Source organism: Rhinatrema bivittatum, chromosome 9 (assembly GCF_901001135.1).
Source record: "Rhinatrema bivittatum chromosome 9, aRhiBiv1.1, whole genome shotgun sequence".
NCBI classification, from domain to species: domain Eukaryota; kingdom Metazoa; phylum Chordata; class Amphibia; order Gymnophiona; family Rhinatrematidae; genus Rhinatrema; species Rhinatrema bivittatum.
The window spans coordinates 38964849-38987190 of NC_042623.1; the positions used below are offsets into that span (position 1 = coordinate 38964849).

Consider the following 22342-nt stretch of genomic DNA (forward strand, 5'->3'; position numbering starts at 1 on the left):
CTCTTGATCAGTGCTGCCCTGCTGTGTCAGCGCTTTTCTGTTAGATGACCTGTCTGATTAAACTTACCCTTTGGATTGGCTGTCTTTCGTCTCTGGGCAGATATGTTGTTTGCACGTCTTTGACCTGTCCCTGTCCCAGGGCAGCTTATTTCATTATTTGTGGAAAGAAACTATAGCGCAACAGGCAGATCAGATAACCTAAGCCCCTATGTTATTCTGAACAAAGTTTTTCATCTTGTTTTTCTGTTGAAACATACATGTCAGCATCCTTTATATGAAGTTGGTGTCCTTGTGGACTCAGAATTCATTATTTGGTTGCATACAGTAGTGAAACGTCTGAAATCTCCTGCAAAGTTTCACAAGGTCCTTCTACAATTAATTACAAACTGCTGTTGTTTCTTTAAAACCAGAGAAGGGCTACCAAAATGATAAAGGGAATGGAACAACTCCCCTATGAGGAAAGACTAAAGAGGTTAGGACTTTTCAGCTTGGAGAAGAGATGACTGAGGGGGGATATGATAGAGGTGTTTAAAATCATGAGAGGTCTAGAACGGGTAGATGTGAATCGGTTATTTACTCTTTCGGATAGTAGAAAGACTAGGGGGCACTCCATGAAGTTAGCATGGGGCACATTTAAAACTAATCGGAGAAAGTTCTTTTTTACTCAACGCACAATTAAACTCTGGAATTTGTTGCCAGAGAATGTGGTTCGTGCAGTTAGTATAGCTGTGTTTAAAAAAGGATTGGATAAGTTCTTGGAGGAGAAGTCCATTACCTGCTATTAAGTTCACTTAGAGAATAGCCACTGCCATTAGCAATGGTTACATGGAATAGACTTAGTTTTTGGGTACTTGCCAGGTTCTTATGGCCTGGATTGGCCACTGTTGGAAACAGGTTGCTGGGCTTGATGGACCCTTGGTCTGACCCAGTATGGCATTTTCTTATGTTCTTATGTTCTTACTTAATAGAACTATTATAACATTTCTTGATAGTGCAAATTAACCAAATTAACAGAGTAAGTGCTAAACAGCTGATTGATTGATCAGCGATAGGGGTCTGGAATAGGAGATCGGAGCATGGTGGGTGGGGCGGGTCAAGACTAAAGGTGGTTTGAAGGGGGAGGTAGAAAGGTGGATCGAGGGGTGGGGTGGGGATGGGAGGGGGGTGCGAGGAAGGGATGTCAAATGAGTGGGACTGGAGACGTGTAGTGGTTCAGGATAGATGTGCGTTACTTAGCCCACTCCGTCTCTGAACGTTTGGCTGCATAACCAAGTTTTTAGTTCTTTTCTGAAGGATTTGATGTCGCAAATTGCACTTAAGTGTTGTGGTATGGAGTTCCATAAATTTGGACCAGCTATGGAGAACGCTCTGTTCCTGGTGTTGGTGAGTTTTGCTAGAGAAAGTGAGGGTATTTCAAGGTGTATTTTATTGGCAGTTCTGGTCAGTCATTGAGGTTTGTGTGGTTGGATTATGTCCTTGATTGCAGTGTTGTCGGTTTTATATAATGCACTGTAAACTATTGTTAGAGTTTTGAATTCGATTCTTTGCTCGATAGGGAGCCAGTGAAGAGTTTTAGTACAGGGGTGATGTGATCTGATTTCTTTTTTCTGGTTAATATTCTTGCTGAGGCATTTTGTAGTAGTTGCAGAGGTTTTAGTGTAATTTTAGGTAGGCCAATCAGGAGGGAGTTGCAGTAATCAAGGCTGTTGAAGATGAGCGATTGTAGAACTGGTGTGCTGCGTTCCCAGGTTATAAAATTGCAACTTGTGTCCGTAAATGTTTGCCCCTCCCTGGAATGCCCCTGACCCGCCCCTTTTTTACATGAGAAAAGGTATTCATACGCCGGTTCTTGTGTGTGTATGTGCAAGATTTATAAAATAGCTCTAGCACGAATAAGCGCTACTTGAGCAGGCATCTGCTATTTTTTAAAATTCACCTTTATATTATTATAAGGTCGTTATTCAAAAGCCATTTAGATGGATAACTGAAAAATTGGATGCTGGTGAAAGAAAGAGAGAGAGAAATTGATTCTCTTGAGACTCACATATAAGTTAACTATAGCACTTTAAGAGGGGGCACTAGTAACTCGGGGTGAGGTTTGTGGGGTGGGATAGGTTTTGAGGGGCAGTTTTAGATGCACAGTCACAGGTATGAACAGCACAGTTGCCATCATGAAGATTTTATGTGATTTGGAGAGATGAAAGTTAAAAGAAGAGTAGATTTGTACAATGTTCTCTCTACCTAGCTTGATGTACTCTGTACTTAGCTTCAATCAAGCTAGGTAGAGAGTAATTGTACGAATCTACTCTTCTTTTAACTTTCATCTCTCCAAATCACATAAAATCTTCACTGATGGCAACTGTGCTGTTCATCTAAAACTGCCCCTCAAAACCTACCCCACTCCACAAACCTCACCCCGAGTTACTAGTGCCTCCTCTTACAGTGGTATAAAAAGTTAACTTATATGTGAGCCTCTACAGAGTCAGTCTCTCTCTCTCTCGCTCTCTCTCCTAAATCAGCACTTGCAATAAAAACTGTTTCACTGGTAACACACAGAAAAAAGCACATTAACTGACTACCCCCCAAACGTCTTCCACTTGAATACTGATTTGCATACTCATTTTAGCGATGCAGTATTTATCGTGGGTGTTAGCGCCCTAATGTGTGCGATAAAGCCCTAACGCATTTTGATAAATGTCTCTGTAAATGGCTAGCAGGGGATATTCAGCGCTATATGAGCCTAAATCATAGGTGCACATCTCAATGCAGCTTATGCCAGACAGTTTATGAAATGAATCTCCATGCATCCCCTTACATGTGGAAATGCAGTTCTGTGAATAGGTTTGAAAGTTAGGCTCCTGTCCTTTTCTCCTAAGCAACCGTAGCATGTATGAACAAGTTTGTGGAGCGTTCCTTTGATGTGGGAAAATATCCAAGAAGAATTTCATATTGGAAGAGACGGCAAGCTTATTTCATTTTTATATTTGCAGCCAGTCTTCTAAAGGCGAAAAAACCAGTGAACGTCTATTCATAGCTTTATGTACCCTTCCTTAGGTGCTATCCATTTGTCTCCTAAAATTATCCATCAAACAAATACAGAGGAACTGCTCTCACTATTTAGAGCCAATGAAGAACATAAGACAATACTAAACAGCATAGGAAAATATATTTAACAGTGGATTTCCTTTTATGTTTTGTTAGGTACCACAAGGCCACCTAAAGAAGGAGAGGTGCCTGGTGTGGATTATAATTTCATCACTGTTGAAGAATTTATGGAACTGGAGAAAAGTGGGGCTCTATTAGAAAGCGGAACATATGAAGGTAAGTTGGGTTTTTTTTCCACTGCCAAAAATTGATTGCATCTTTTCACATAATGGAATTGCACTAACCCAACCCATAAAAATTTGCCACTGCTGCCGGCATCTTAAATTTATGAGATGGCAGATGGCTGTTGCAAAAAAAACTTAAATACCTCTATATCCCAAAATTAAAACGCAGATGGATTCCTTGCAATTAGAGCATCCCGTTTTGCCTGAGAAAGCCTGTGTTACCAAAACTCCATCAGTGTCAAAATGTACAGCACAGCAACTTTTTGAGGTCTCGTTTTCATAACTCCCGAGCACCCTGCACAATTAAGATAAAATTCAAACGAATGATTGCCTTCGTAATCCATACTTAGCTGTGTCCTTAATAAAAAGAAGCTCGTGCGTGGCAGAGCCCATTAGCCTGGCTGTCCTGTATTTATGGCTCTATAAAGTGTTGCAGTGCAGGCTAGCATGGCATGATTTTAAGTAACGACTGCTTTGCAATTCCCGTGTTGTCTTGTGGCCTTTCTAAAGTTATTTAAAACAATTCATTAATCTGTGTATCTGACAGATAAATGGGGCCGTCCGTGATTGCTGTGCAGTAAAAGGTGCGTTCAAAAACTAAGAGCTCCCAGATTAATGCAAAACAATTTTCACCAGAGTGATTTAATAGATCCATTGGCAATTGCTCTGATTTTTAACCTGTTAGAGAAAAAAAAAAAACAACCTTCAGATGAGTTCTGAAAATCTAATGTCGGTCACCGCTAAGTGCAAGAGCCTTTAAGAACTCATTCATACATTGAGTTCAAATTAAAATATGTGGTGGAGTTTGGTGTAGGAATATTTGTGATTCTTTTGATCAATGAATAGCTGGTAATGCAAAATACAATTTAGAGTTTACTGTTTGTTTTGGTTCCTGTAGCTTGGAGGAAAAGAGAAAGGTAGCTTCCCTGTGTTTCCCATGAAATCACTTCAACCTTCTCTTGAAGTACAGGTTGCCATCAAAGAGGTAGCTGGGATACAATTAAGCTCTTTCTGGGCTTTCTCTCTCCTAAAATTAGTTGAAGAAACTTTTAAAAAATTTAACAAAGTAATCCATTTCTATAAATGGCCGCTATTAGCATTAATGTTTCACCTTCCAGTAAGAAAAGAAGGCAGCACCATCCCTGGGCCATAAACATCTGTTTTCATGGCCAGCTGTTTCTTATCACTCACATATACTGCTTCTCTTTCCTGTGTCTTTAATTGGCTCATCTACAGGCCGACACAGTACAGTGCGTTCCGACGGGGCGCACTGTTAGCCTGCTCTTGGACGCACGTTTTCCCTTACCCCTTATTCAGTAAGGGGAGGAAAACGCGCGTCCAACCCGCGGCACCTAATAGGGCCCTCAACATGCAAATGCATGTTGAGGGCCCTATTAGGTATGCGCACGGGATACAGAAAGTAAAATGTGCAGCCAAGCCGCACATTTTACTTTCAGAAATTAGCACCAACCCAAAGGTCGGCAAAATTGAGCATCGGCTGTCAAACCCGCTGACAGCCACTGCTCCTGTCAAAAAGGAGGTGCTAGGGATGCGCTAGTGTCCCTAGCGCCTCCTTTTGCCCGTTTTTACTGCCGGGCTTAATTTAAATACAGAATTGTGAGCACCGGGAGAGCTGGCGTTCGCCTGCTCTCCCGCAGACTTTACTGTATCGGCCTGCTAGTGAGTAATCTTTGCTTCCAAGTGCTCCTTACTTTCAGCTGGCCATTCATGTGTGTTTCATCTCAGTGTGGATAGAATGACCCACCTTGGATTAGGCTGTCCTGGCCTGGCTTGCATTTCCCAATCTGCTTTAATCCAGTTTGTTTCGAAATATTTATTTTCTAAGTTAGCTCATATTTGGTTGACTGGAATCAGCTCATACCTTTTAGGGAGCCATGTGCAAATTTTTTTCTCACAGGACAAGCAGGATGGTTGTCCTCACAAATGGGTGACATCGAGGATGGAGCCCACCACGGAAAACTTTTGTCAAAGTTTAGCAGAACTTTGACTGGCCCCTACTGGGCATGCCCAGCAAGGCACTGTCCCTGCAGCCAGCAGGGGTCTCCCTTCAGTCTTCTTTTTTCCGCGCAGCAGTAGCCACGCGGTGAAAGAGCTCTTACCACGTTCCTGACAGGAATTTGGAATTCTTTATTCTAAAGAAAATTTGCCCCTCAGGGGTCTCCCTTCGACAAATTTTTTCGTCCGCGGAACTCCGGTAAGTTTTTGCCGCAGTTTTATAGACTTTCGTCGACTTTGGCCCTTGAGGCCTACTTGCAGTCGACAGTCCCGCGACTAAATTTTTTGGCTGTCCGCCATGGCGTCTGGGTTTCGTCGATGTCCCGACTGTACTCGTACAATGTCAATCACAGACCCCCATAGAGTCTGTGTTTTGTGCCTAGGGAGTGAGCATGATGTTCTGACTTGCACCAAATGTGCCCTTATGACACCAAAAGGTCGTAAAGCCAGAATGGAGAAGATGGGGCTCCTCTTCCATGTTCACACCCCAACGCCATCGATTGCATCGACGTCATCGGAACCGGCACCGTCGAAATCTTCACACCATCGGCAGCCTTCCGGTGACCGTCCGCCTCCGACGTCTTCTCGGCCATCGACTCCTGTCCCTTCCCCTGATCATCGAGGAGATAGGAAGGAGAAACATCGCCATCGACGTCATAAGTCTCGGCCCGTCGAGGAATCGACGTCATCGACCTCCGTACCGGCCGAGCCACCGCCTAAAAAGCCTCGATCAGAAGCGGCACCGTCCACTCCTGTTTCGCAGGCATCGAGGAAACCCTCACCCCTTCGGGGTGTGGGAGCCGTGATCCCACCGGTGACGGTGGTCCCTCCGGCTCAGCCTCCTCCTCCATCTCCCGTCGAGCCGGGTCTTGTTACCCCTGGTCTCCGGGCAGAACTGGACCGGTTGGTCCAGGAGGCCATCGATAAGGCGATGCTACGGTTCCAACCTCCTCCGGCACCGAGGGCGGAACCGACCACCGAGCCAATTGCTGCTGCATTGGCTCCGTTGTTACACCGGATGGAAGCACTCATGACAGCTCTTCCACCGGCAATACCTATACCTGTGCCACTGACACCGGTTAGACCGCTGTCACCGACAGGTTTTTCATCTGGTGGAGAAACACCGTATCCTATTCCCCCTTCGGGAAAAGTTCCATCGGTGACCAGTCGTCCCTCGCCACCGATCTACTCATCAGGGGCGATACGCACTTCAGCTCCACCGAGATTTCCGATGCCGACATCGATTTCCTCGAGACCGGCACCGGTTCCATCGGCGCCCCCATCGGCACCGACATCGGCACCGATTCCATCGAGGATATTCTCGATGCCTCCGGTGGCTTCTCCCGATATTTTGGATCCCCTACCTGGGCCCTCCGGAGTTCCACACCCTAGAGCGCCTTCAGGTCATCATCCAGATCCCTATGATACTTGGGGTGATGATACCACTACTGACACCGATGATTTACCTTCACCTCCCTCTCCTACAGGGAGCAGAAAGCGTTCTCCTCCTGAGGACCTCTCTTTCATTAATTTTGTGAAGGAAATGTCAGAATTGGTTCCTTTTCAACTTCAATCTGAACAAGATGATAGGCACCAAATGATGGAATTACTCCAATTTTTGGATGCCCCAAAAGTCATCACCTCTATTCCCATTCATCAGGTTTTTCAAGACCTTCTTAAAAAGAATTGGGAATCTCCTGGCTCGGTGTCCCCAGTAAATAAAAAAGCTGATTCTACTTACCTGGTACAATCAGCCCCAGGTTTTCAAAAACCTCAATTAGATCATCATTCGGTGGTCGTCGAGTCAGCTCAGAAAAAAGCTAAACGACTAAAGCCTCATTCCTCCATACCTCCTACTAAGGACAATAAATTCCTTGATAGCGTAGGTAGGAAGGTTTACCATGGAGCTATGCTGATTTCCAGGATAGCTTCTTATCAACTTTATATGACTCAATATAATAGAGTCATTTTAAAGCAAATGCAGGAATTTGCTGATGCCTTGCCAGAACAGTTCCAACCCCAGATTCAATCCCTTTTAAATAAAGGTTTTGAAGCTGGAAAGCATGAAGTTCGAACCGCATATGACATCTTCGATGCTTCTACTCGAATTTCTGCTACAGCTATTTCTGCTAGACGTTGGGCCTGGCTGAAATCTTCTGACCTTCGCCCAGAAGTTCAAGATCGGCTTTCAGATTTACCTTGCTTAGGGGATAATCTATTTGGTGAGCAAATACAGCAACTTGTTGCTGAATTGAAGGATCATCATGAGACTTTAAAGCAACTCTCATCTATCCCTCCTGATTTGCCTTCCAAACAACCGTCTAGGAAGGACTCTAAAACGTCTTTCTTTAGGCCAAGGAGATATTATCCCCCATCTACCAAGCCTCGGCCTACCAAGTCATATCATAAGACTCAGCCTCGCCAGGCTCGTAAACAAAAGCCTGCAGCAGCTCCACCTCCTGGCCCTGCTGCAGGTTTTTGACTTTCCCTTAGAGAGCATGTACCAGACCCCTCTTCCAGACATCCCTGTGGGAGGTCGGCTATGCCACTTTCTAGCACAGTGGCATACGGTCACCACAGATCAGTGGGTGACGGCAATCATCGAACAGGGTTATCATCTCAACTTTCGAACTTTCCCTCCAGACTCCCCGCCCCTGCAGGCGTGCAGTCTTACCGATCATTCTCTTCTTTTAGAGCAGGAAGCATCACTTCTCCTACAATCCAATGCTATAGAACCCGTTCCTCCCTTGCAACGAGGCCTAGGGTTCTATTCCAGGTACTTCCTGATCCCGAAGAAGTCAGGGGGACTTCGTCCCATCCTAGACCTCAGGGTCCTCAACAAATACCTTCACAAAGAGAAGTTCAAGATGGTAACCCTGGGCTCGCTTCTCCCTCTGCTACAAAGGGGGGACTGGTTATGCTCTCTAGACCTAAAAGACGCATATACCCACATTGCGATAGCACCATCTCATCGCAAATACCTGCGTTTTCTAGTAGGCCGCAATCACTACCAATATCGGGTGTTACCTTTCGGCCTAGCATCCGCACCACGAGTGTTCACCAAGTGCCTCGTAGTGGTTGCAGCATTTCTAAGGAAAGAAGGAGTCCACGTCTACCCCTACTTAGACAATTGGTTGATCAGGGCCCCAACCCAGCAACTAGCTCGGTCCTCCCTGACCCTCACAATTCGTACGTTGCTTTCTCTAGGATTTCTGGTAAATTACGAGAAATCCTACTTAGTCCCATCTCAAACCTTATCCTTCATTGGGGCAGACTTGGACACCTTACAGACAAAAGCCTTCCTTCCTCATCAGCGAGTCCAAGCCCTAGTGTCCCTAGCTCGCCAGCTGCAGTCCCAACAAACAGCTACAGCTCGCAACTTCCTTGTTCTTCTGGGTCACATGGCCTCCTCAGTTTATGTGATCCCCATGGCCCGTTTAGCCATGAGAATCACACAGTGGACCCTAAGGCTTCAGTGGATCCAAGCTCTTCAGCCTCTGTCCTCAATAATACGCGTCTCCAACGCACTTCGTCTGTCTCTTGCCTGGTGGATGAATCCTCTCAACCTCCTACAGGGTTTACCCTTCCTCCCTCCAGATCCTCAGGTCATCCTTACTACCGATGCTTCCAACATCGGTTGGGGAGCCCATGTGCACGAGTTGCAAACTCAAGGATTCTGGTCACGAGAGGAATCCAAACACCAGATAAATTTCCTGGAACTCCGAGCAATCCGCTATGCTCTCCGGACTTTCCAAGATTGCCTCTCTCACCATTCAATCTTGATCCAGACGGACAACCAGGTGGCCATGTGGTACATAAACAAGCAGGGAGGCACAGGCTCTTTCCTTCTGTGTCAGGAGTCAGTGCAAATTTGGTCAGAAGCCCTCTCCCACTCCATGTACCTCAGGGCCACCTACCTGCCGGGAGTAGACAATGTATTGGCAGACCAGCTGAGCCGTGTCTTCCAACCACACGAGTGGTCTCTCAATCCTTTGGTAGCGACCTCTCTATTTCGCAATTGGGGTTATCCCCACATAGACCTCTTTGCGTCCCCTCAGAACCACAAAGTGGACAACTACTGCTCTCTCATTCGGAGCCAGCACTCTCGGCCGAGGGATGCATTCTCTCTCCGGTGGACAACCGGCCTGCTTTATGCATTCCCTCCACTTCCTCTTCTCTCGAGGACTCTCGTGAAGCTACGCCAAGACGGAGGAACCATGATCCTGATAGCACCTTACTGGCCACGCCAAGTATGGTTTCCAATTCTCCAGGATCTCTCCATCCGCAGACACATTCCTCTGGGAAAGGACCCGCATCTGCTCACTCAAAACGACGGATGCCTCCTCCATCCCAACCTCCAAGCCTTGTCCCTGACGGCATGGATGTTGAAAGGTTAGTCCTTCAGCCATTTAACCTTTCCGAATCAGTTTCTCGTGTCTTGATAGCTTCACGAAAGCCTTCAACAAGACGTTCTTACTCATACAAATGGAAAAGGTACACATCATGGTGCACTTCTCAGTCCCTTGATCCCCTTTCCTGTCCAATCTCTAACTTTCTGGACTATTTATGGCATCTATCTGAATCAGGTCTAAAGACCTCCTCCATTAGAATGCATGTCAGTGCGGTAGCCGCCTTCCATAAGGGTTTCGGGGGTGTCTCTATCTCAGTCCAACCCCTGGTAACACGTTTTCTTAAAGGCTTGCTCCATTTGAAGCCACCTTTACGTCCTCCGGCCCCATCTTGGGACCTTAATCTGGTTCTTGGTCGTCTCATGAAACCTCCTTTCGAACCTCTACACTCTTGTGACTTGAAGTATCTCACATGGAAAGTGTTATTCCTTTTAGCTATCACTTCAGCTCGCAGGGTTAGTGAATTGCAGGCCCTAGTTACCTATCCGCCTTACACTAAGCTCCTGCAGGACCGGGCGGTACTACGCACTCACCCTAAATTTTTACCTAAGGTAGTATCGGAGTTTCACATCAATCAATCCATCATACTACCTATCTTTTTTCCCAGGCCCCACTCCAACTCCGGGGAACAGACTCTGCATACCCTGGACTGTAAACGGGCTCTATCTTTCTATCTAGACCGTACAGTCGCCCACAGGAAGAGCACTCAATTATTCGTCTCCTTCCATCCTAACAAGTTAGGGCAACCTGTGGGTAAGCAGGCTCTTTCCTCCTGGTTGGCGGATTGCATCTCCTTCTGCTATCAGCAAGCTGGCATTCCTTTCCAAGACCGTGTTAAAGCACACTCTGTGAGGGCCATGGCAACTTCAGTAGCACACCTTCGATCGGTGCCGCTTCCTGACATCTGCAAAGCTGCAACCTGGAGTTCTCTCCATACCTTTGCAGCCCACTATTGTTTGGACAAAGCTGGAAGACAGGACTCCATCTTCGGCCAATCTGTCTTGCGTAACCTTTTTCCAACATGATGTACCAACACCCTTCCACCTCCCGGTGGGGTGCGGATGCCCTTTCCCAAATTCCACCCCAGTTGTTGTGCCTTTTGCACGCCGTTGGGTACATTTGGTGCATTTCTCGGACATCCTCAGCTCGGTACTCACCCATTTGTGAGGACAACCATCCTGCTTGTCCTGTGAGAAAGCAAATGTTGCTTACCTGATGTAACAGGTGTTCTCACAGGACAGCAGAATGTTAGTCCTCACGAAACCCGCCCGCCACCCCACGGTGTTGGGTTCGTTTTATTTTTTACTTTTTAGGCACTGCCTGTAGCTTTGAAAATCAGACTGAAGGGAGACCCCTGCTGGCTGCAGGGACAGTGCCTTGCTGGGCATGCCCAGTAGGGGCCAGTCAAAGTTCTGCTAAACTTTGACAAAAGTTTTCCGTGGTGGGCTCCATCCTCGATGTCACCCATTTGTGAGGACTAACATCCTGCTGTCCTGTGAGAACACCTGTTACATCAGGTAAGCAACATTTGCTATTTCAAACCTGTTTGGATCTGCCTGGGTGAGAAGGAAACTCTTATGGGCAGAGCCAACTTGAAGTTGGAGCAGATCCTGATGTGGTATGAAATAGTTCATTATTTCATTATCGCACCAGATAGATCTCCATCCATTTTCTCCCTCGCTTGCACCCTTTCTTTCCCTACTCACCCCTCTGTTTTCTAAGCAGACTGCTGCTTATCCTGTCTCTAACAGTTGATGGACTCTTCTGAGAGGTGGGGAAGCAGTAGCTTTATAAGTGTTGGTCACTGCACATCTGCTGCCTATCTGGTGCTGGCTCTGCTCTGTCATACAGCTGGCACCAAAACAGAGGAGCAGTCCCGCTGAACAGGAGGCAAAGGATCTTGCCTCATCCTACTAACACTGCCGGAAATCGGCTCTTCACGCTGCCGTCACCCTTGAAGTACCAGTTCCATTCCTCCTCTGTCATTTCTTGGCGGCCCCCATTGCTGGTTGACCCTTCTTTAAGGAATTTCATGAAAAGAGTGCTGTCAAAAAATATCCACATTAGTTGTAAACAGTCGTTCATATGTCTTGTCAAATCTGAAAGAAGTGTCACTATATATCTTGGGGATCACACATCACAAACATAATTTAAGATGTCATAGCAAAAGCAATATATATCCCAGTATCTAATCATGTGTCAGTAAGATTATAGCCAAGCAAAAAATAAATTTTATTAGCGAATATCCTTTCTTTTATAATGATAACACTAGAGCCTAACTTTGAAACCTGACTATGGTACGGCATTAGCTCACGTAAATGGATGCGCAGAGATTAATCCTGGGATTTTATAAACTCCGACGCAAGCTCCATAGTTTATACAATTCTGCATTTTCCTAGCTAGTAGACAGATGGACTCAGGATACCTGCCAGCAGATGGAGACGGAGCAAACTGACGTCACAGTATACATAACCCTGCAGTGACCCCAGCCTGCCAGTATTCTCAGTCTCCAGCAGATAGTGGGCGTGCATCTCCCTATGGGGATTGCTTTGAGCTTTTTGGAAGGAGAAATTTGAAATTCTAAATTCAGGAAAAGAAAACCCCGCTCTCCTGCAGTGGTACCTAAAGGTCCTTCCCCCAGCTGAGATTTCCTGAGACAATTTCCGTGGTCCCTCAGAGGTGGGCCTTGGTCCAGTAGTTGGGCTTCCTGGCATGGACTTAGCTGTTAGTTCAGCTGAAAGGCAGCGGGTGCAGGAGGCTGAGTGCGGCGGTGACAGCAAATGCCCTCTCCTCCCGCAGCTGTAGACCATCCATACTAGGCCGGTAAGCACTGAGCTCAGGTAAGGTTTAAAAAAAAAAAAGAGAAAGTTTTACCTGAATCAGAGAAGGTTTCAGGGGTTTCAGGGCTTCCTCCAGTCTCAGTTCTCGGTGCGCCATGCCGATGTTTGTTCCTGCTTCTGTTGGGGTTGGGGAACTAGGCAGCCTGGTGGGTTGGGTGGCCGCCAGTGGGCTAGGCCCCGCACTAAGGCTTTTTTCTTGCATGCTGCATGGTAGGTGACTGTGGCTGTTTTTGCGCGCTCTTGTGGGCATGTTCTGCAGCCCTCTCTAGGCCGTCATTGTGCATAGTGTGTCGGCTCTGGGCATGCGTCGTGCACTTGGTTTTTCGGCTCACTTATTACGCAGACAAACATTTCTATGCACTTAATTTGGCACACAGGTTGTGCGTGTGCCTTGCTATGCTTTCTTCTAGGCGCTTATTTTTTGGGCGCATTTCATTGCTGAGCGCAACCACAGTGATAGCACCAGTAAGAAGCCTAAGCATCTTCCTGTTTGTGTTGCTTGCCATGTTAGGGTTTCTCTGTCTAACCTGGCTTCTAACCTGTGTCAGCACAGCTCAGACGCTCAGGGAGAGTTGTCTTCCTTGAATTTTGCTAAGCCTAGCTCTTCCCATTCTGATGATGGGTTGGTCACAGCCTTGACTGAGGGGGCTCTTCCCATTCTGATGATGAGTTGGTCACGGCCTTGACTGGCTCCTCCGCTGGCAAGGGCAGTTCTGTGGGCCCCGCTCCAGTTCTTTCTGGTCGTGGTCTGGACCCGGCTGCTTTTTCTTGGGTGGAATTTTTTCAAGGCTTACAGGCCTTTCTTCAGGTGCAGTCCTCCGGTTCCCCCATTTCTGTCTGGTCATATCCTTAGCCGGTGGCTCCTCCCTCTTCCAGTCCTATGCTTAAGCGCTGGGACTCGCCCCGGCTCCCTGCAGGTGTTCTGGACAGGAATCTGGATGACACTGATGATGAGGCTGATCTGGATTCCCTGGAAGATGAGAAATTCCTCTAGGGCTGGAACCATATTGAACCATGTTGCAGTTCTTTCATAGAAATGAACTGCCAGCCCTGATTTCCCAGACCTTGAAACAGCTGGGTGTTCCTGGTTCGGATGCCGAGGAAGAATCCCATTTTGGTTTCCTTACGTAAAGATTCTTGCTTTTTCCCAGTGATGCACTTAATCCAGTGATTGATTGATCTGGAATGGGATGCCCCAGATCCTGTACCCCCTGTACCCCATGTTATAAAATCCGGGGTCGGCGCACGCAAGGGGGTGCACCTTGTGGCGCCGAGCCCTAGGGGAGCCCCGATGGCTTTCCCTGTTCCCTCCGAGGCCGCTCTGAAATTGGAACGGCCTCAGAGGGAACTTTCCTTCTGCCCCCCCCCCACCTTCCCCTCCCTTCTCCTACCTAACCCGCCCCCCAGCACTACTTAAACCCCCCCCCCCCCCCCCCCACTAACCTTTGTTCTATAAGTTGCGCCTGCCTCTGGGCAAGTGTAGGTTGTGCACGCCGGCCAAGTGCCGGTGCGCGATCCCCCGGCACAGCTGCTGTGCCGGAGGCCTCGGTCCCGCCCCACCCACTCCCCGCCCCTTTTTTTCAAGCCCCGGGACATATGCTCGTCCCGGGGCTTGCACGCATCGCCGGGCCTGTGCAAAATAGGCTTGGTGCGTGCAGAAGCGGGTACTCGTGGTTACGCGCGTAATTTACGCACGTAACCCTTTTAAAATCCACCCCCATGTGTATGTTCAATTGAAAATTACCCCACCAAATCTACTACACTTATTAAAATGGTAAATGGGACATATGCACATACGTTTACTTTCCTATCTGGCAGGCAGTTTTGTAAAAGGTCAGTGGGTAAAGCACTGCTTGGGGGAAGGGGAAAGGAAAACACAAATTAAATCTCAATTAGTGCGAAATGTGAGCTTCCTCTTTATAAATTCTTTCACCATAGGCAGAGTGTGGGGGAGACCTCTTGAAATATGGACCAAAAATGTGCTGCTCTGAAAATAAGAAACTCATTGTATTCATAGAGGTCAATCTTAGGGGCTTATTTTCTAAACGTTTATCATGTGCGCTAGGGCCTTAACACACGCGATAAGGCTCTAACGCACTCGATAAGGCCCTAACGCACTCGATAAACTCCTATCGCACGCGAAAAGGGCCTTCTCGCGTGCGATAGGATGCAAATAAGCTGGAGGGGGCGGGGAGGGGAGGAGTCGGGACAGGGAGGGGGAGGAGTCGGCCACGGCACCGCTGCCGGCGATAATGTGAGGAACATTATCGCCGGCAGTAGCTGGGTGAATAGCGCCACCTTTTACGGTGGTGCTATTTGTGCGAACAGCTGCGGCCTTTCGCAGGCCCGCCCCCTTTTTCGCTGGATTCATTATTCTGCGAAGAATGATGAATCCAGCCCTTAATTTTTGGAGTTACCTGGATAAAACTTTGAGATTTGACTAGCCTTCCTCTCCTCCTCCCCACTCCTCGTCTTAAACTTCGCCCAGGCAATTCATTACCTGGTTGCAAAGAGGCAGTCCTGGGGTGTGGTTTCAAATTAGTCAGGCAACGGTGGTGGAAAAACTGCTAGCCCTGATAACCTCACCTTGGTACATTCAGCAACTCTTCTGCTTGTGTTCCGCTGAATGTCTGGGTAACGTTTTCCTGGTACGTTTCCTCACATAACTTTCTTGCTCACTATTTTCTGCAATATGGACTTTGTGCTTCATAAGTAAGTGCAGTTGAGTTTTTGGGCCCAAAGCAGAAATTCCCAGCTAAGCCAAGAAGCTTAGAATAGTTGGGTGCGGTTGGGGACATACAGATTCAAAAGCCCAACTTGCTCAACTCTGTCATCCTTCAGTTAGGTGAAGCAAAGACAAATTATAATTGGATACTTGTCATTGTACATTATTTCTGGAACATGATTTAGAAAAAAATGTGGCTGCTTTGAAGTTCATTGGTGTTGTAAATGCACCAGTGTCCACCGAGGACTGAGCGGAGTCAACTCAGGAGCAATTAACCAACAGGAAACAAAACTTATTTTATTCAAGCCCTCAAGCATTTCCCACAAGAGCAAGTTGAGTGGTTTATCCAATAATCCATTCAGCATTACATATAGTAGTCATTAACAACAACAGAAAAAGTAGCCTGCAGTTAGCTCAGCCATTTATGTACCTATGTTTTTTGGGATACATATGCAATTTCAAAATGCACTACTCAAATGAGAACAAAGTGCAGAGATAAAAGTGGGATTTAGTAGTTTGACCAAGCCTCATTTGGCCTCTCCCTTTCGACAAAAGAGCCCATTAAAAGTCCATTTCTATGCGGCACTTCACTTTTTGTTGTTCTGCATGTTGCTTATTTGACTTGGAAACATGCATCAGTCGTGCATCAAATACGCCAGTCATATACTGAAATGAAGCATAATCTGCTCTTTTCAAAAGAAGTTTTTGCCGTAGACACATAATTGGGAGCTATCCCTTTGAAAATGATCATGACTGTTAAACGTTCTATCGTCCCGTGCCAGTGTGCTTGTGAATATCCAACAGAAAGTCTTGAGAGATGCAAGAGTGCCTTCAAGCCGCTGGCAGACTTTGGAGGCTATTTGACTTCAACAGTTTGTATTACTGGAGCCTGAGCAGAAGGCAGTTTTCATTTCAAGAATTCGGGGGGGGGGGGGGACACGAGCATTTTTATTCCATTTGATTTGCACAGTGCAGCCAAAGTTAATTAGCTTTGCTCTAGCATGAAAGCAATGTGTGTTACAAGATAAGAGTGGTCCTGTCGTGGAAGACCCCCCACCTGCCCCTAAAATAGAATTTGCAATCTAAGTGACAGGGTAATGCATGCACATCAAGGAAAATCATTAAAAGGGTTATAAATAATAGCATGAAAGATTGTGGAAGCAGCGTAGCGTATTTGTTGAAATAGGAAAACAGCTGGCTCGGTCAACTAGGCTTATGTAGAGAATTTCACTAGGGATGAGAGAACTGTTAGACAAAATAGTGGCAAAGAGCATTCTTACGGTGGAGAAATCCTCTCTTTTCCTTCACATTACCGATGTTAAAAGATGCATCACCATGTTTCAATGTCAGATAAAGCGTTGCCAGGCCTTTCCTTAATTTTTGCATTAGAATTTCAAGGAAAGAGAGAAAAATGTTCCTCAAAGCATTCCTTTGGAGGCACTAAGGGCATGAGAGAAGATAGAAATGCCTACTTGAGAAATTGCAGAATTTATTATTATTCATATGCAATAAAATATTTCTGTTTATTAGTCTATAAGCCAGATATTTTTGGTTCCTTAATAAAAACAGCCATGTTTAGAGGCAGCAGACAAACATCCATTCAGTACTAGGGGTGTGCATTTGTTTTTAAACTAAATGAAAAACTCGATGAAACATTTGCACTTTTTGCATTTAAAAATGAAACAAAACCCCCCCGAAATAAGGGTTGTTTTCCCCATTGGCTTTGGTTTGAGAAAGTCAATGAAAATTTTAAAAAAACGGTACAAAATGTCTCACCTTCCCCTAAGCTCCCTTACCCCACCATCACCACAGGACCACAATTACCCACTCCGCAGCAATGTTGAAATGGACAGGAGCGATCCCCAGTCACTCCTGCCCTGCTAACTCCAGTCCGAAAATGGCACCGGGGTCATTTTGTTGTGTGGCTGTACAGCATACGGCCATTCAACAGAATGATGCCAGCCTTATTGTATTTTATAAAAACCCAATGTCCTATTCCAAACTAGCTGGCTTTATTTATTTTTTATTTTTTTAGATTTTTATATTCCGCTTTTTGCACTTTTTTCAGTGCTTCAAAGTGGATTACATTCAGGTACTGTAGGTATTTCCCTATCACCAGAGGGTTTACAGTCTAAGTTTGTACCTGAGGCAATGGAGGGTAAAGTGACTTGCCCAAGGTCACAAGGAGCGACAGCAAGACTCAAACGCGGCTTTCCTGGTTTATAGCCCACTGCTCTAACCACTAGGCTACTCCTTTATGCATATGGCACACATTCAGAGACCTTGGCTGCAGTGCCATTGACACCTTCCAAATCTTAGGTAGATATTACATTATGCTGATTGACAAGTTGTTAACAGATATCATTATCCTATTTGATCTTCCATGAATGCTCACTCTGCACAGCATCCCAGATATTTATAACCAAGAGTTTAATTACGCAGTGGTAACTCTCTCCCTGGACTTGCACAATTCGCTCTTCAATGGATGTATCTCCATTCTGGAATATCAAATATAGTACGTCTGTGCATATTCCTCTGCGGGAACAATAAGAAGCTCTACCAGAGAGCTAGGTTTGGGTGGGCAGCTTCCAGATTTGGACTATGCAGAAACATACTACTTGTTTGCTCTTCACTTAGACACACACATTCCTACACTCTACAGGAACATGCCCAGTACATCCTGGCTAGGCCATTATTGTCTTCTGCTTGGAAGTGTCTGGAATATATCAGGTGGCTAGTAATATGGGGTTACACATTTCAGTAGTGGCCCTGATTTTTACAGTCTGGGGTACTGATATGCTGACATTAGGGATAAAGCACAGGACTGCTTCTATGCCGTCCAAAAGCAAGGTATAAAAGAACCACATATGTAATGTAGTTTAACTTATAAACGTGTAAAACCCTCATATATGAGCAAATGCACACTAACACTGCAAAGCATTTTATCATTTGTTCAATGCAATTTGTGCAAAGTGTCACAATGGTGCTTGCTCAAATGTACTTAATCATGGGGTCTTACACGTTTTTGTTGTAAAGTATGCCACTTATTTTTAAGAAACAAATTGTTTTTAAATATTTATCTGTCAACTTCAACATTCGCTCCATCGAATAAAATGCCACATAATGAAGAAGAAGAAGCTTATATCTCCAACTTTAGACACTGACATAAGCCCCTGATGAAGACCTCGAAACACCAGCGTCTGGCGTTGCAAAGCAGAGCTGAAGCGTTCTGAAGCTCTAGCATCACTTTGAAGGATAAGTGGCTTTTTCAAAAATACGTCCTTACTTTTGAATTCGTTGGAGCGCTTGTGCGGGTTTTTTATTGCAGGTTTTGTTACCGCCACGGTCAGGGCACGAGTTAAGTGTCAGGGCCGACTCATGATGCCTATCTCGGTGCCCGAGTGGCCTGAAAAGCAACAGGCTGAGTGCCTATCTCGGCGTCCGAGCAGCCAGCTTATATAGGCGCTTTTCTGGGCACCCGATCTTATAGATTCACGACCAACTAAGCACCTATCTCAGCGCCCTAGTGGCAAGATTAGGCAGGCGCCTTTCTTGCTGCCCGATCGTGTAGATTTGTGACCCAGATTTGCTCCTGGCTGATCGTCTAATTCGGCACCCGAGCATCCAGATAGGTGCCCAGCTGAGCACCTATCTCACTGCCATGCAGTTATCACTATTCGCTTTTGTGTGCGGATTACCGGCGCAGGTTTTCAGTGCAGATGCGACCACATATTACATAGGGCCTTTCTTCATGAGTGTGCAGATTTCTGTGCGTAAATCATTTGCATAATTTATCTTTTTACATCCCGCAGAAACAACGGGTTTAGCTGTGTGCGATGATCAAAAGCTGCACTCATAACTAACGCCTGTTTTGCCACGGGTCTTATTACATCGGCCTCTATATGACCAGTAGAGCAGTACCTGAATCTAGGTCAGATCTTCCCGATTAGTAAACTGCATCTGGGGATTCCACCAAATGTGTGGCAGCCCCTCACAACCAAGCTAAGGCTACTCATTCGTAGCAGTCATCAAACCCTGAAGCAGTACATCAGAGCTGCCACAATTGTCCCAGCAGAAAAACCTCTGCCTCGTGTTCTGAATGTGCGAGTGTCAGGCTGCTCTGCCATATGTCCTCCAAAGATACAAATTTGTCAGCCCTGACGCAGGGAATATGCTAGGTCCCAAATTGCACAGTCCTGTGTGATGGGCAAGACATCCTGGCTGACCCGTCACTAACAGGCCACATCTGATCTGCAAGTACCAGCAGTGTGGACAGTTAAAGGTTGTGATTAACCAGTGAGATTTCAACTGCTCCAAATCGGAGGAATGTTTAAACTGAACCTGTAGAAAGTGTGTAGTGCCCGCTCACACACCAAGCTTCATGGCAAGTGCATTGTTTGGCCTCACAAGATTAGCAGGCCTCTGGAGCATGGGGAGAGAAAGCCAGGCCCTGGCGCAGTGGCATGCAGGCCTAACTGTCCAAGCCATTTGTCATGTCAGCAATGCTGTTACATCCCTCCCAATGTCTGTGTCATTTGCCGCTAACACAGAGCCAGAGATGGAATAGAGAAAGAAGCATCTCTCTTACCTATGAGTCAGTTGTCACCGTAGAGACCATCCTCGGAATTTTCATACAGGCCTGATTCCCCAAATATAAAGCAAGCGTACGTGGCTCCTGGGTACCTGGCCACCATGTTGAGGATGCGCATTTGAGCATTACAGACCACTTGCATGTTGATGGAGTGGAAGAGCTTTCTGTTGCGGAAGATCTCCTCCCTGTCACAGGGTGGGTTGATGGCTACATGAGTGCAATCAATAGCTCCCAGAACATTGGGAAAGTTAGCGATGGCATAAAAGCCTCTCTTCAATTCCATCAAGTCCTGCCTGTCCCGAGGAAATGCTATGTAGCGATTTGTGCGGTCAGATGCAGCTGTTATGACCTGGCCCAGACAGTGGGAAAAAGTGTTTTGGGACATTCTACCCAGGACCCCTACCGTTGTTTGGAAGGAGCTACTTGCCATAAAATGGCTTTGATAAGGACCGATACAGCATGGGCCCTTTCCGTGACCGGATCCAGATCCCCTCTGATTTCTTCATATAATTCCAGGATACCCTGAGAGCTGAGGCGATACCTGTTAACCACATAATCCTCTGGCATGCCCAGCAGTGAGGCTCGTGGAGGAAAGATGTGCTCCCTGTATCTCCTCCGCTGTACCCGCCTGCATGCCAGATGCTGCCGTGGCCCACAACCGTCTCCCTGTGGGAACAGTGGTGCGGGCTCTGGTGCAGGGACTTCCCTAGGAGGGGTTGGAACTTCCCTTGCTGTTCTTGTGGTTGTTGTAGTTCCTCTTGCTGTCTGCGGCGAGCCTCCTGAAGCATCCGGTACCCCAACCAGTGGGGTACTGGATGCTTCAGGAGGCTCGCCACAAACATTATGGGTTTAGGAAGACAGGCTGGGTAAGAACAGGTGTTTTTATTGGCCCAGGACGGTGTGGTAGGTATATATGATAGAAAGACTTTTTATCGTGCATGGTAATATCCTTGATAATAGCCGAAATCCACGATAACGGGCGCTGGTGAGCGATAAAAGCTTTTTTTCCCATATACCGCAAAAAAATAGGTGTAGTTATTTCTGATATTAAATCCTGTGTTAGTGTATATTTTCGCTGAATGCGGTAGGACACCTTAATTTGCTTTAACTCCTCCCACATGCAGAGTAAATTTAAAATTTGCAAATTTCAGGCTAGCTTGTGTTGTGCTATTTATTTGGTGCGCATTAGACTCCATTTAACGTGCGTTCAGGCCCTAACGCACGTAGATGAATGACCCCGTGTGTTAGTAATAAAGATTGCACAATATGTGCCACATAGAGATAGGTGGCATGGCAGCAGAGAAAGAGTGAGGTGAACAATCTGGAGGTAATTTTCAAAATGATGTTTGGGGGTTGTGTGCATAAAATTAGCATGTATGCGCGTAAGTAACATGTACACGCATATATGCTATATTATAAACCTCAGGAGAATGTGTGTGCTTGCAATGTCGCATATAAATGTTCGAAGGGAAGAAAGGGGCAGGCGAGGCATCCCAGGGCGAGGTTCAGAAGTGTGCACACAGGTTACTATATATGCATATATTGCCAAACTTAGCCATACACTTTTACATTTGTAAATTGACTTGTGCAGTTGAAATCAAACTTGCCTTTTGTCTGTTGTGTTTGGATCGGAGGCCTGGGGGAAGTGCAGGGGGGTCTAGTTCAGTGGTATTCACTCCCAGCCCATATTGCTCCTGTTGGCACCCTGTGCAACTACCTAACTTGTACACCCCAAAGGCTGGCTCTAGACTCTGGGTTGTGCTTTATCTGCTCCTTGTTTTCTCCTTCTCTCTACTTATAGTATAATACCACTCAGAAGAGAAATAGGAGGAGACAATGATCGACTATATAGCGGAGGAGAACGTGATGTTCTAAATGTAAGGGAAGTGTTTATTTTTATTGGAAAGAGGCAGTAACACATTTTGTCTGGCACACTGACAAGCTGTATAAATTTTGTGTGGGTAAAGAGCTAAGTGTAACATACTTTTGTGTGCTTGTGGGTTGTTTGGGAGGGAGATTTGGCCCAGTGATTCCTCCTTCCAGCTCAGTCGGAATCAGCAACCACCTGGAGATTTAATAAACCCACCCTCCCGCTGTTCTTAGTCTGGTCATTACATCAGCAGTCTTGAGAGCAGAAGCCAGAGTCCTTCCAGGACCCTGTCTCAGGGGATCTAAAGACTGCCACCGGGTGTTGATGACCACAGCTGAATCCATGCCCCACCCAACTCCGCTGTCTCCAATTTGGGATGCCAAAGACCTGTTTCAGGAATTGTACCAAGGGCCTTCCATATTGCAGAGCACAGCTCTTGCCACGAGCCACTGGGCCAGGCCTTTAAACTAGTTGACCTATCCCTTCAAAGGCATCATGTACCATATAATGACTGATTGAGAGGAAGAGGCTGAATTTCAAGTTTGCTTCCCGTGCATGACAG

General features: G+C 46.3%; 1 protein-coding gene across 12 annotated transcripts in view; it reads left to right on the top strand.

Annotated features, from left to right (window-relative positions):
• The window catches only part of MAGI2 (membrane associated guanylate kinase, WW and PDZ domain containing 2), a 1548202-nt gene that overhangs the window by 792202 nt on the left and 733658 nt on the right, over positions 1-22342 (top strand). For all 12 annotated transcript variants that reach the window (XM_029615849.1, XM_029615851.1, XM_029615853.1 and 9 more), the window contains one exon: positions 3202-3321. In XM_029615849.1, coding sequence (XP_029471709.1) covers positions 3202-3321 — 120 coding nt within the window. The remainder of the gene's footprint in view (positions 1-3201; positions 3322-22342) is intronic.